Source organism: Sinocyclocheilus rhinocerous, unplaced genomic scaffold, assembly GCF_001515625.1.
Source record: "Sinocyclocheilus rhinocerous isolate Xijiao unplaced genomic scaffold, SAMN03320098_v1.1 scaffold220, whole genome shotgun sequence".
Taxonomy (NCBI): Eukaryota; Metazoa; Chordata; class Actinopteri; order Cypriniformes; family Cyprinidae; genus Sinocyclocheilus; species Sinocyclocheilus rhinocerous.
In genome coordinates this window covers 359,004-372,486 of record NW_015666573.1, presented here as the reverse complement: position 1 = coordinate 372,486, position 13,483 = coordinate 359,004, and the positions used below count along the sequence as shown (strand labels likewise).

At 37.6% G+C, this 13,483-nt stretch overlaps 2 protein-coding genes across 2 annotated transcripts; one reads left to right on the top strand and one right to left on the bottom strand.

Moving 5' to 3' along the window:
- The first annotated feature begins 2,610 nt into the window (after window positions 1–2,610).
- LOC107732867 (fibroblast growth factor 21-like) lies at window positions 2,611–4,383 on the top strand. Its single transcript, XM_016544283.1, has 4 exons — window positions 2,611–2,737; window positions 3,048–3,125; window positions 3,358–3,461; window positions 4,029–4,383. The coding sequence occupies exons 1-4, from the start codon at window positions 2,611–2,613 to the stop codon at window positions 4,341–4,343; spliced, it is 624 nt and encodes a 207-aa protein (XP_016399769.1). The 3' UTR covers window positions 4,344–4,383.
- A 1,258-nt stretch (window positions 4,384–5,641) lies between these two features.
- Window positions 5,642–12,865, bottom strand: LOC107732850 (potassium voltage-gated channel subfamily A member 7-like). Its single transcript, XM_016544271.1, has 3 exons — window positions 12,641–12,865; window positions 10,932–11,638; window positions 5,642–6,848 (listed from the first exon to the last, which is right to left on the bottom strand). The coding sequence occupies exons 2-3, from the start codon at window positions 11,610–11,612 to the stop codon at window positions 5,937–5,939; spliced, it is 1,593 nt and encodes a 530-aa protein (XP_016399757.1). The 5' UTR covers window positions 11,613–11,638; window positions 12,641–12,865; the 3' UTR covers window positions 5,642–5,936.
- Window positions 12,866–13,483: the final 618 nt, after the last annotated feature.

Below are 13,483 nucleotides of genomic sequence, written 5' to 3'. Positions count from 1 at the left end.
AATCATACACCGAAAACATTATTTGCATGTACAGATTTACCAATACACTGTTTAGATTAGTGGGTGTGACATCAGGCCAAGCGCAGTTACACAAACCTGACGTAGTACCGGTACTTTACTTTTATACCGTTGGTCCTCACACAGGTTGTCCACTCTCATACTGTATGAATGAGAGCGTAGTTCTCACTCACATCCAGCCTATTTCCACAAATCACAAATTACATATTTTTTTAATCAAAATAATTTTTCTTACTTTAGAACATATTGCCAAAGAATTGCAATACTTTCTTTTAAATAAAGATTATTTAATTATTAAATTATAAATGATTGTAAAATTACAAATTATAAATTATAATAGTATTAAGTTATAATAGTTACATTTGGAGGTCAGTAATTTTTTTAAAGAAATTAATATTTTATTCAGCAACGATGCATTAAATTGATCATCGTGTTACAAAAGATTTCTGTGACAGAACTTTCTATTTATCGAAGAATCCTGAAATGACATTTTACATATAAAAAATACTAAGCGGCACTACCGTTTTAAACATTAATAATAATAATAAGAGCAGCAAGAGTTTCTTGAGCAGCAAATTTCTGAAGGATCATGTGACACTGAAGACTTGGAATAATGACTGATGAAAATTCAGATGTAAAAATGTAATAATATTTCCTAATATTACTGTTTTTACTGTATTTTTGATTTAAAAAAATACAGCCTTGGTGAGCATTAGAGACTTAGAAAACATTCAAAATCTTACCGACCCCAAACTTTTGAATGGTAGGGGTAATACGATAAAACAGAAAAGATTGATATCTTAATAGTGTCTCCTTTGAAATAAAATGAAGAGCAAATAGAGACTTTTGCAGAAGTCAGGAAAAAGAAGAGCCTAACTTCTTGTATGGAGTTTCAGAACATATCCTACAATGTCTCAAATTGTGCTCAGATTTGCCATGATACCAAAGTCTGCAATCAAGCGTCTCAGATTTCAGTATGAACTCTCAAATTCCTCATCAAATCATAAGCAATGGATATTCTAGCTCTGTAATCTTACATCAACAATCATCTCATTTGTTCTAAAAAAAATAAATAAAAAAGCGATTTTTTTCTTTCCTTTACAATTCTAGAATTACTTGGATGTTAATATTGTTGTCATTTGCTATTATGGAGTATCTTTATTGTCTAGTGTTGCACTTGAACTAGTAAAATGTAGCTTGTTATTCATGATGTATTTTGTCTGACTCGTGTATTTAAAAAAAGTCTGAAAGACTTCAATTCATTTCCCATGAAATCAGCTGCTGTCTATGGTGTGCATAATAAAATCTTAACAATTTATTTCACTTATTGAGTGGTTTGTCCTTTAATGCCTCTTGTGTAAGAGTCGATGTCAACACGAGGCACATTTAAATCCCGTCTCGCTCTCGTATTAAGACCGGTGGGTGAACGAAATCCCTTCATGCACACGGAGTCAAAATTTCCTCACACAATGATAAGACAAAGACATCAAAACACTTAATCCGCTCAAAGAAGAGTGAGGGAGAGTGCAGCAGATGGCCAGAAAGACGTCAATCCTCCTCATTCTTCCCAGGACAACAGTGAGGCGGGAGACAGATGATTACAAGGGACACTGACGTTATTGTGGGGACCCTGGATGTCACAGAGACGGAATGGGAAAGCTTAAAGTAGTTGTATTAGGATGAAAGGGCAAAATGTCAATTGGGGAAAAGGATGTGATTTTTTCAGGGACTCGGATTCTATGATAAAAGACATCGGTCAACACTTGATGGAGTCCAGCTGTCCAATTACACCTCAGTCTTTAATCATTTACAGAGATCTAACAAAGACTGAGAGACCGGGTTAGCATGTTTGTGCTAACTTTTGTTAAGATAAGACATGCACACTTTTTCATTAAGAAAGTTTAGATCCTAACTTGATGCCACACTGCCCTCTCTAGCTGACGGGACGGTAGTGTCCTCACATCCTGTCGTCTCCTAGGTGAGAATGCACAGATGAGCACGAAGCCCCCTTTGAGTGCTTTTTTATGGCCTCTTTTCTGTTCTGTTTAAACTGCCACCTCCACTCCCATTTCCTCTCAATACTGGGAAATAAATTAAACACTTTATATTAAATAAACAGTGATTATTAATCTGCAATACGCAAACTAATATACTGTATGTTCTCCTCTCGATCCAGAAGTCAGGGGTTCCCTGTCCTCTGAGATCAATGGCATGACTGGCATAGCCATGTGAGATTTACCATCAGTTTATCCTCCTTCATTTCCTGAAAATAAGTTTGTTATCATTTTTCCTTTTCGTACTGGAGTGACTCATGGATTCTCTGTCACTCTCTCATGTGTACCATATAAATAAGGGACATGTCTTCTGTGTAGACCATCTTAGCATCTGGAGGTCTTGGAGATATCGCTACTCAGTTTTTTTTGTTTCGTTTTGTTTTTGCACAAATTGGAGTTATCCTCTTAGTTTTTATATATCATTTACATTTTAAGTCCGTTTTAAGGTTTATTATTAGAGTATTTTATTTTTGAGGATATTTTTACTTTTGGATACCATCCGTTTGTATTGATGCCCACCTGGTTGGTTCGGTCAATCATGCTTTTTACCTGTTTTTTCTTTTTTTTTGCTCTGTTTCCTCCTCTTCATTGGTGTATGTATGTTCCTGTACAGAACATGCTTCTGCCGTTCAGCACACAAGTCAGGGAACGCTTGCTCTACACAGGTAATCTTAACCTTTAACCTATTTCAATAGTTGCTGCTTTTTTTGAGCTGCAGTGTTTAGATGATAGAATCCGCTTATGGGTAAATGTGACATGTGGTACTTTCTTCCATCAACATGGCTATCTGGAATCAGTCAATCCTTTTTAGTTGGCCTGGTGATGTTACAATGAAACTTTATGCCTTTTATTTCAGGGCATTTATTTGGCACTGCAAGTGTACTGTGTTTTTTATTCCTAAAGAGCAAAAGCTGGCTTGAGGTAATGGCAATAAGTGTGTTCATGTGTCTGTGTGTGTGTTTTTGTCCATTTCAGAGAACAGAAAGCATGGGCTGTTCCTCGAAATGAAACCTGATGGCTCCGTCAGAGGGTCTCCAGTAAAGAAGCGCAACTGTAAGCAACTGCTGAAAACATGAGTTAAAGAACACAGTTTACTGTTAGAGTACTATTGTAATCATGTAACCATCATTATAGCCTTACTTCTCAGAATACTTTATCAGAAAAGATAATGATTCATAATAACTGTGAAAGCAAGGGTTATGGAAATAATAACAATAATTGTTGTCATTTTGGTGTGAATTATCACGGTGCTGACGGAAGTCTGGTGTTGTTTGCTGCTCTGCAGGTGTGCTGAACCTGCGTTCAGTGAAAGCGGGTGAGACGGTCATCCAGAGTGAGGCTACATCTCTCTTCCTCTGCGTGGATGATGAAGACAACTTGAAAGGACAGGTCTGAACATACTAACGTTTACAAATTTGAAATATCCAATAGATTATGTTCATTTAAAAAGAAATTAAAAATGTAATAAAACTGAAAAAAAAGACACCATTCTAGTGTAGCAGAGAGAAAGCAGTGTATACATAAAATTGATTTTTCCAGTTAAAAGCTAATTTTACAAGCAAAATATACGATTTTATAATATATAATTTTATTTAAAAAATAGTTAAGCTAATTATTCATACCTTAAATAGTTAAGGTAATAGTTTTTTAAAGAAATTAATACTTTTATTTAGCAGTGAGGCATTAAATTTATCAAAAGTGACATTTATGATGTTACAAAAATATATTTCAAATAAATGTTTTTTTTTAATTCATCAAAGAATCCTGAAAAAAATGTATCATGGTTTTTACAAAAAATTATGCTGTTTTCAAAATTGATAATCATAATCAGATACTGAAAATTCAGCTTTCCCATCACAGAAACAAATGGCATTTTTAAATTATATATAAAATATTGATATAACATATTGATCAAATAAATGCAACCTTGGTACTGAGTTTTCTTTTCTTTTTCAGCTGCTTTACTCTGAAGGAGACTGCACCTTTCAGGAATTGCTACTGGAGGATGGATATTCTTCTTTCCTTTCTCCACACTCTAAGCTTCCTGTGTCGCTCCTCTCAAAGCAGTCTGGGCAGAAACGCAGTGCCCCACGTTCTCGGTTCCTCCCCGTTATGAATACTCAGTTGGCGGGGAAAGAAGAGGACATCCAGATACAAGACGTGAAACATTATATTAAGGACATAAACTTGGACTCTGACGACCCACTAGGAATAGGACATCAGTCACACATACAGACTGTCTTCAGTCCCAGTCTGCATACTAAGAAATGAGGATGGAGAACATCGGTTATGGAGGCATGCTTTACATTATCACTGGACTGCAAGATTTAAAATGTCTTGTTACTGTATTTTTTTGCCCGAAACTGTATTTATTTGAACTTATTTATTTATTTGTTATGGTCCAAAATTATTTAAATTAATTTCAGTATTACTTAAATATTGTTATATGAAACATCATACAATTATTAATTTAAATATTACTCTTTAAATGACATGAGATATCAGCTGGAGAAGATTCCACTTTCAGTTTGTTTGTTCGTTTTGTAGACCACTGCATCATTTCAGTATGATTTTTGTGTGATTAAAAATTTTAATAAATAGTACACAAACATGGCTCAGCGTTATACAATTCATAGAGCATACACACATTATGTATTACTGTACATATTTTCCTAAAAAGCTTTTGAATACACACACACACAAACACACATCATTCATTCACAGCATTTCAACAATGTCAGAACAGCAGTAACACAAAACTGTTCCAGATGAATGATGCTTAAGACTTTATCCATTCATTGCACACAAATCCCTGGCACATTCATGGCTGCAACCCGGGTGACAAAATACATGACATTTAAATGACACCGCATGGCTCTTCTTCCTACAAATAAGTCCGATATATATGTCGACAATTCCAGTAAGCAAAGGTGCGAATGCTTTTATTTCACAACACAGCTCAGCTTATCCTCAGCTATTTTTCCAAACGCATTGAGATGGCGCTCTCTGAATAGATACAAATATTTTCACAAATAAATACATTCAATGATTTAAAGTCGGCACGAAACGGAAGTTGCGATTGTCTTTTCTTCTCTACTGTGACGTATATCCGAGTGAAACGGCATCTGAAATGAGAGGGCGGGACTTGATTTCGTCCTTCGGGAATTGATTGGATCATTGGAAGCTGGGGCGTTGCTAACAAAATGGAGGCAGATCTGAATGCCAGTTTGCAGTTAGTGTTGTTGGGAATATCCTAATATCTTTTCAATGTTTAGGGGTAACGTACTCCCTCATGACTGGTGTCAGTGCAATAAGGTGAAGCATCAGCCGTTTATCCCAGCGTTTCCCCCTCACGTCACTAGCTCCGCCCTTGCACCATAGTTCCTGACCGGAAAAGAAGATGAGACGTTTTGAGGGGGAGGGGAGGTTAACGTTTTTTGATTAAAGATTACGAGGGCACATGAATTAAAAAAAAATAATGAAGTGCACGGATAAATTATTTATAATAAACACTACAGTATTCCATTAAAAAATAAGAATTTTCAATTTTGATTTCATGGTGACTTTAAGGTTTAAGGTCGTGATGTCAAAATAAAAGTTTGGTTACCGGAACGTTAGGAAACATTTTATAGATGTTTTATAGTTAGAAAGACAATGTTTTTTGTAACTTCTTCATACCTTTCCTTTAGATACTGCATCTGCATTTTGTACCTTCTCAGCCTCTTCGTCAATCGTTTTCTGTTTCTTGCATTTATTCCTTCCCATCATCCCCATACATTCAGTGAGTCACAGCGAGGCAGTGTCCTTTAAACATGGCACAGGACCACCTCCATCTCTCATTCCTCTTCTTTGATCTTCAGTCTCTCAGACTTGGGTGACCAGCGGGTAAACGCTCCCTACACTTTGCACTCCGGTCTGACCCGCACAAAGCCCAGCCAGGAGAGTCCCATTAAGAGGGGCGCAGATCCCCCTATAGACCGCGCCTGCTTCGAGAGGAACGCGGTCTCCCTGTTCCCCAGGCCCTTCCTCAGCATCTTCTCCTTCTTCCCCATCTTCTTCCTCCTCCCAAAGGGAAGTGCTGACGTGTGTGTATTCCTGGTTGTCCTCACACTCCATTTCACGATGGTAGAAGTAGCTGAAGTTGGAAACGATGACGGGAACGGGAAGCGAGATGGTGAGCACGCCAGCGATGGCGCACATGGAGCCCACCAGCTTTCCGCCCACCGTCTCCGGGTACATGTCGCCGTACCCCACTGTCGTCATTGAGACCACAGCCCACCAGAAGGCTTCTGGGATACTGGTGAAGGCCGTTCCAGGGTTGTCCACCTCAGCAAAGTACACGGCTGAGGAGAACAGGATGACTCCGATGAAGAGGAAGAAGATGAGCAGCGCCAGCTCTCTCAAGCTGGCCTTCAGCGTCTGGCCCAGGATCTGAAGGCCTTTGGAGTGGCGAGACAGCTTGAAGATCCGGAAAACTCGAACAAGACGGATGACCCTTACGATTGCCAGGGACATGGACGGCGTCGCTCCCCTAGACTTGGCCAGCTCTGTGCCGAGCGTGACGAAGTAGGGAATGATTGCGAAGAAGTCTATGATGTTCATCACATCCTTGAAGAAGGACATCTTACTGGGAGAGCAGGTGAAACGCATCACTAGCTCAAACGAGAACCAGCAGATGCATATGGTCTCCACCAGGAAGAACGGATCTTGAAAGGGAGAGAACATTAGGCTGTGCAAGGTACTGTTTCCAGCAATGATAGCCTGGTATGCCATTTGCTGCAACAGAGACAGAGAAAAGAAAAAAGATAAGGATAAGAAATTAGATACGGAAATTGGATGCAAACTTATGACATTCAAAAACATACTAAACAGAGTATAAAGTGCATTTTGCGTAGTCAAGGTATGTTGAGATTCTTATTTTCTGTGCTTTCAATATATTTGAGATATTATCTGTGTGATTACAATCCTACTTTTAATTTACTGTGCATTTGTACAGTATAAAAACCTGTACGCTTATGGAATGTCCCCACAATTCACAAAAACAAACATGTGTGTGTGTGCACCTACTTAACCATATTGGAAACAAATTTGTAACCAGAAGTGAGCTAAATCTGACAAAACCTTTTGTGGACATCCTCATTTGTAAAAACTGTATAAATGTATACATTTCACATTACGCATTCTTTTAAATTCCGAACGAATTGTAGAACTATATCGTTATCAATAATTAACGTTTTTCATGTGAATGGTCCTTAAATGTGTGTAAAAAAAATAAAAGATAAAAAATAAACAAGCAAAGAGGAAGCAACGGAGTTCATAATAAAACCTGAATCAATATTTACATTTACATTTACATTTAGTCATTTTGCCGACTATCAATATTGGCTTGGCTTTTCAGATCTCAGAGATTGGAAAGGCTTAAAACTTGACCCAGCAATTTATTATTATTTAAATTGATTATTATAATTTTTTTATTTATATAATATTACCTAACAGGTAAGAAATTCTATGAACAGATAGACAGCCATGTAGCTCTGAATTTTGATTTCACGATTCAATTTTATCACGATTTTTTTTTACAAAATGAGATTGAAGACATTATACAGTAAATGAAAAGGTGTCGTTTTATTAGACTATTGCTGCACGTGAAAATACCACGTAAACTTTTCTAAAGACAGTCAGTGCCCCTCAGAGACACATTCATATAAACTCGTACTCCGATTGTATCGCGATTTGTTTGGCATCTCAACCGATTTGAATCGTCACATATTTGAATAGATTTTCAACCGGCTCGCGGTTAATCGTTACATCCCTATTGTCCAGTGTTAACGACTTGTAATGTTTGTAACTTTTATTACATCATTTATTTAAAAACATCAGTGTTTGCAATAAGTCAAAACAACAGCATAATGGTGACACCTTTTTTAGATTTCAATGTTTATTTTAGTTTATTCAATGTAGATTTTAATACTTCCTCCGCGAACCACATTCATCCATGCAGACTCAGAGGAGCAGAGCATGCAGTTTTATTTTTTAACCGCTAGAGGGCATACAGTGTTACATACTGTAGCTTTAAGTTAATAAAACTGTTTAATAGAAAGCTAACTTCTGAAACTGTTGTGGCCAAACGTGTTTTGCCTAACAAGTGCCTGACTGAAACAAATTGTTTGCCCATTTGACACCCACTTCTTGAGTGAAGTTGAATGTCCTATTCTGCTTTCAGGGTCACAGTACATGACCTTTCACTCAAAGGTCAATCATTTTTGCTCTTTATCACTCTGACTCCATAAAAAAATGACTCGTGAGTGAGATGTGAGTAAAAGGTAACCAGAGTAGGGATATTTAAAAATATGTATCCATAAACACATATAACCTTACTTAAGTTTCCAGTCGTATAACACCAAGCTAAACTTTGTGTGTTTGAATGGAAAACAGATTTTTAAATAGTAAGATAGGAGATTAGAAGATATGGCATGTGAGATGTGAGCTCGTATGCACGTGTGGTGTGTAATCTTGTCTCTGGCTAGCTGGCTATTAAGTGTTCCCTATCGTAGTGCTTATTTAGATTTTGCTAAAGTCATCATAAGATGATATGAAAGTATGTTTCCATTCCTATCTCAGCATTCGAGGGGGTCTGTTTATTAATACAAGCTCCTGTGTTAATATGCTCTGAAGGGTTGTCCTTACTCTAAAAATAACGCCTTAGATCTCTAAGGTGAAACTTGAGAATGTACTATCTCTCTCTCACCCGCTTTAGTTTACTGGTCATTGACTGTCTGATCCATGCAGAATTACTGAGCTGCTTTGGCAGCGTGTTGAGGTTGCGGTCTTGTGCCAAAGCAGTTGGGTCGCTGCTGGGAAACTAATTCGATACTCTTTACTAACTTTCCCTCCTTGCTCCCAAGTCCCAACCCACCCTGTGTCGCTCTATTTTCCCTCACTCGATCAAGCACAGACGCTCTTTCATACCGTCACCTGTCATCCCCCAGTAGCCCCTCACTGCAGAACACAAGATCCAGGGACGTGGTTGGATCCACATCTAGGGGGTGGAGATTGGTAGGTTTAGGGGTGGAGATGGGTGGGTTTAGGGATCAGGGGGTGGAGACGGGTAGGTTTAGGTATATGTAAGGTGGGAGGAGTTGGATCTGGATCCAATCACGCCCCCTGGATCTTGTGTTCTGCAGTGAGGGCCATCTCTGTCATCTTGTCATTTCTCATCTCCTTCCCTTTTTTTCTATCTGTGTACGCCGGTTGTTTCTCTCCACGGACACGTCACTTGACTGTTTTCCAACCCCCCAGTGTCTCTACTCCCAATGTGCGTATCAGATTTAACGACACGTCTAAAATAATCTCAGCAATAAACCTACACTCTCTTCTGCTCCTGAACTTTTCATCTGCTGTTTTCTTTTTATGCAACTTCTCACACTTTAAACTTCCCTTATTTGTGTGATTTGAAATGTATACACATTTTTAAATTTGTATGTGAAACTATATATAGTCAGTAAGAATGCCTTAGTGTTTAGCATTAAACATTGTTTTTACATTTGATAGAAATTCAGTATGCAGTGTACATTTACACAGCACACTACTTAGATGAGTTTGTGCACTAAAAATTACATAATACAAACACAACATTATAGCCTGTTATTTCCGGTAGGCTAATTCAATGTGGCAACAGAACAACAGAAGTCAACCATTAAAAATGTAAACATCTGTGTTTGGTCCATGCACTTGGCCAAAAATTCTATGAGAATAGGAATTTTTTTTTGACTACACTGCTCGTACATGTTCACTTCAATAGGATTTTGAGTGACAGTCAAGTACATTGAGAATATTTAAGAAGGTGCAGACACATCTTACAAATTTCGCAGGCATAAAAAGTCTCTTTTGTCAACAGTGTAATGATGTATGAAGCACAGCTCACAATAGAGTCACTTTCAAACCAAGCAGCTTTCTGTTGGTCGACACGTGTGAGTGAGAGTGTGTGTGTGTGTGTGTTAGAGTGTGTGTGTGTGTGTGTGTGTGTGTGTTAGAGTGTGTGTGTGTGTGTGAGAGTGAGTGTGTGTGTGTGGAAATCTGTCGTCTTCACGTTAAATCCCCAGTCATGTGGATTCCTTTTAAAATTACTGGAATTCGCAGAACAACAGTAAATGTGACCACACATATAGGTTTTAAATTAATATTTAAAATAGTTATTGATAGCTATTAATAGTTAAAAATAAAAATATCATAAATGATGTAATATTAAAGTTGCAACATAACGGAAGTAGCAAAAGACCCTTTCTTCCATATTGAAATGGAAGTACATCTAATTGAAATGGATTATTTAGAAAAAAAAATTACGTCGGGGACTTGGTTCTGTCCATTGGTTGTTGATTGGACCAAGGCGGATCTTAATGAGGTCAGTTATTAAAAAGTGCAGGATTTAAGTCTTTAGTTTCCCCCAAGTTATGAAATTTTGATTAAAAATTTGTCAAAAAAAAAAACATATCATGGATGAATCGTTCACAATAAGATCAATGACATAAACTCTTAATAACATTCTTAGCAAAGAGATAGAGTGAATTTTCATTTCATGCTAATTTAAATAATATATTAATATTTATAAATTTTATTTTATTTATGCTCATTCATCTTCATATGCTCAGGAACCCATCTGCTTCATGCTAACAGCCATTCTAACATTCTTTCTTATTACTATGGCTTGAGCTTGTTGGTCATGTTTTGTGCATTATGTGTTCTTTTTAATGAAAAAAATAAATCCTGCATTTTCTGTATGGGAATATCAACTGATAACCGTTTGCTAGACACCTGGTCAAACACTGTAACATTGGCATGTCTTTCCACTGCTCCTCTCACCTCTCTCAGCTCCTTCTCTACTCTGAAGTCAGGCAGCGTCTCCAAACAGAAGATGAGGATAGAGACCACAATCACCATCACGCTGATGATGGCGATGATGCGGGCGCCTCCAGAGGACTCAGGGTGTTCAAAGAGCATCCACAGCTTGCGCTGGATCTCATTGTCTGGCAGGGGCCGAGGCTCCTCCTTGGGGAAGCCCTCATCCTCTTTGAAGCGAGCCATGATATCCTCTCCCAGCTCATAAAAACGCAGTTCATCCATGAAGACGTCCAGAGGCACATTGGCAGGCCGCCGTAACCGACCTCCTGACTGATAGAAGTAAAGGATGGCATCAAAGCAGAATCGATTGCGGTCCAGGAAGATCTCATTTCTGAGTGGGTCAAAGTAGCGCAGACGCCGCTGAGGGTCACCGAGCAGGGAGTCAGGGAACTGGGCCAGGGTTCGAATCTGTGTCTCGTAGCGCATGCCTGACACATTGATGGCCAGTCGTTCGGACAGCGCCCAACCTGCTCTCCACATTGAACCAGATCTTCGATTCTCTCTCTTCCTATCACCCTTCTCTTTGTCACCCTTTTCTGCCTTGTTGCGCTGGTCCTTGAGGTTCTTGTCACTTTCGCTGATCTCTTCCTCATCTTGTTTTTTGTCCTCCGTTCCCCTGTCCGATTCCTCTCCTTTGTCCATCTCGTCTTCTTTCTTGTTCACTCAGCCTGTTTTATTGAGTAGAAACACAATCATTTCAGCCAAGCATGAACCCAGCGGTCAAAGGTTTGTTAAATTTGTGTTAGATCTATCTATCTATCTATCTATCTGTCTGTCTGTCTGTCTGTCTATGGAATAATAATGTAATTTAAAACATTTAAACTGAATTACATTGTATTAATTGCATTACACTCAGAAATTGCAAAAAAAATTGAATAATTACAAATACAAACAACAAATAACATGTTGAATTTTATGTGAAAGTAGAAAGACTGAAATAGTATACTTTCTTGAAAAATATACTCCAATAATATATATATTTTTTTATTTACAACAAAATCATTTTTACAGATTAGGTGTAATACAATTTAATTTAATACATTAAAATAAAAAACACATTTATAATGCAAAATACTTTTATCTATTTTCTAATTGGTATAATTGAATTAAAGTGTGCAATAGAATGTGTAATAGAAAAATAATCTGCTCTACAACAAGACATTTATACAATCCCATTCCAGTTATGTAACTGAAGATGGTATCTATACTTAAATACTTCTGCAGAAACTTCTCCTGCCGTTCCATGAAATCATATACAAACATTTCATGTACTCTATCCGAACCCTGTGTTGACTCCTAGAGACAGATCCATTACCACTTTGAACCTCACCCTGAGAATAAGACTACAAGACTTCAGACAAATAAATAAAATTAAATATATAAATCGATAATTAAATAAATACATTTGCCAAAAAAAAAAAAAAAAAATCAAGACTATCAAACCATCCCTGTTAACAGAACCAGTTTATGTGAAGCACCAAAACAACCTGTCAATATAATACAAGTGTAAAACAAGACTTAAATGAAGGTAAGGGGTGAAAAATGTTCAACAAAAGCGTCACAATCCGCTAATATCTCCCAAAAAATCTGAAATTTGGTATTAGGAATACAGAGGTTTGGGTCTCTGAAAAGTTTCTGAGAAGACACACCCTGTTTGTCCCTCCACTTACCCTCTGCCACTAGTGTCCGTAAATCCAGAATAGTTACCCCACGCTATCCGTGTTTCTTCCCTACCTGCAACACACCATGAGCTGTGTATCTACTGTCACCCTTTCAGCCAGACGGTCTACCCTATGAGTCCAACAGGAGGTGTTTTCTCCTGTACCCTGAACCACAAACTCCGTCCTCCACTCGGTCAGTGCCGTAAGGATACTTAAACCTGTTTGTAGGTCACTGTCTTCACTCCCTCTCACGCTCACTGCAGCGCTGGGGAATGCTGTCATGCTGAAATTCAATCCAGAGCCCCTCGTCCCCTCATCAGCTTACTGTCCAAAACACCTTAAAATGCCTGTCTCTCTCATTTGATCCCTTTTATATTTGTATTTTATTTTTTTCATGTATAAATGATAGGTTTTTGCAATTTGTTATTTTATCCCACCCCAGCATTTCTGCCAGGAAACAAAATAATGAATTATTCAGAATATAAAAAAATCTGAATATAATTATACATAATAATGAGCAAAATTGGGGTTCATGTTTAAAATGTGTATATTGGAAAGTGTATCCTAATTTTTTAAACATTTTTTTCAAGGTTTTCAAGTCACTTGTGTATTTCTTTTGTAGTACATTAGTCATGCAGTTCATGATTATGAATTTAAAAATATTCCGTTGCAATATTCCACAAACATTCCAATCTCAGTTAATAATAATAAAAAAAATGTTTAATTATTCTTTGTAGAAATACTGTCTATACTGAAAAATAGTGAATTGAAATATGTCTTTTTTTCAGTTCAGTTCTTACGTTTAATTCCCCCTCCACGCCCCGCAAACTGGTTCTCTTGGACAGTTTGTTT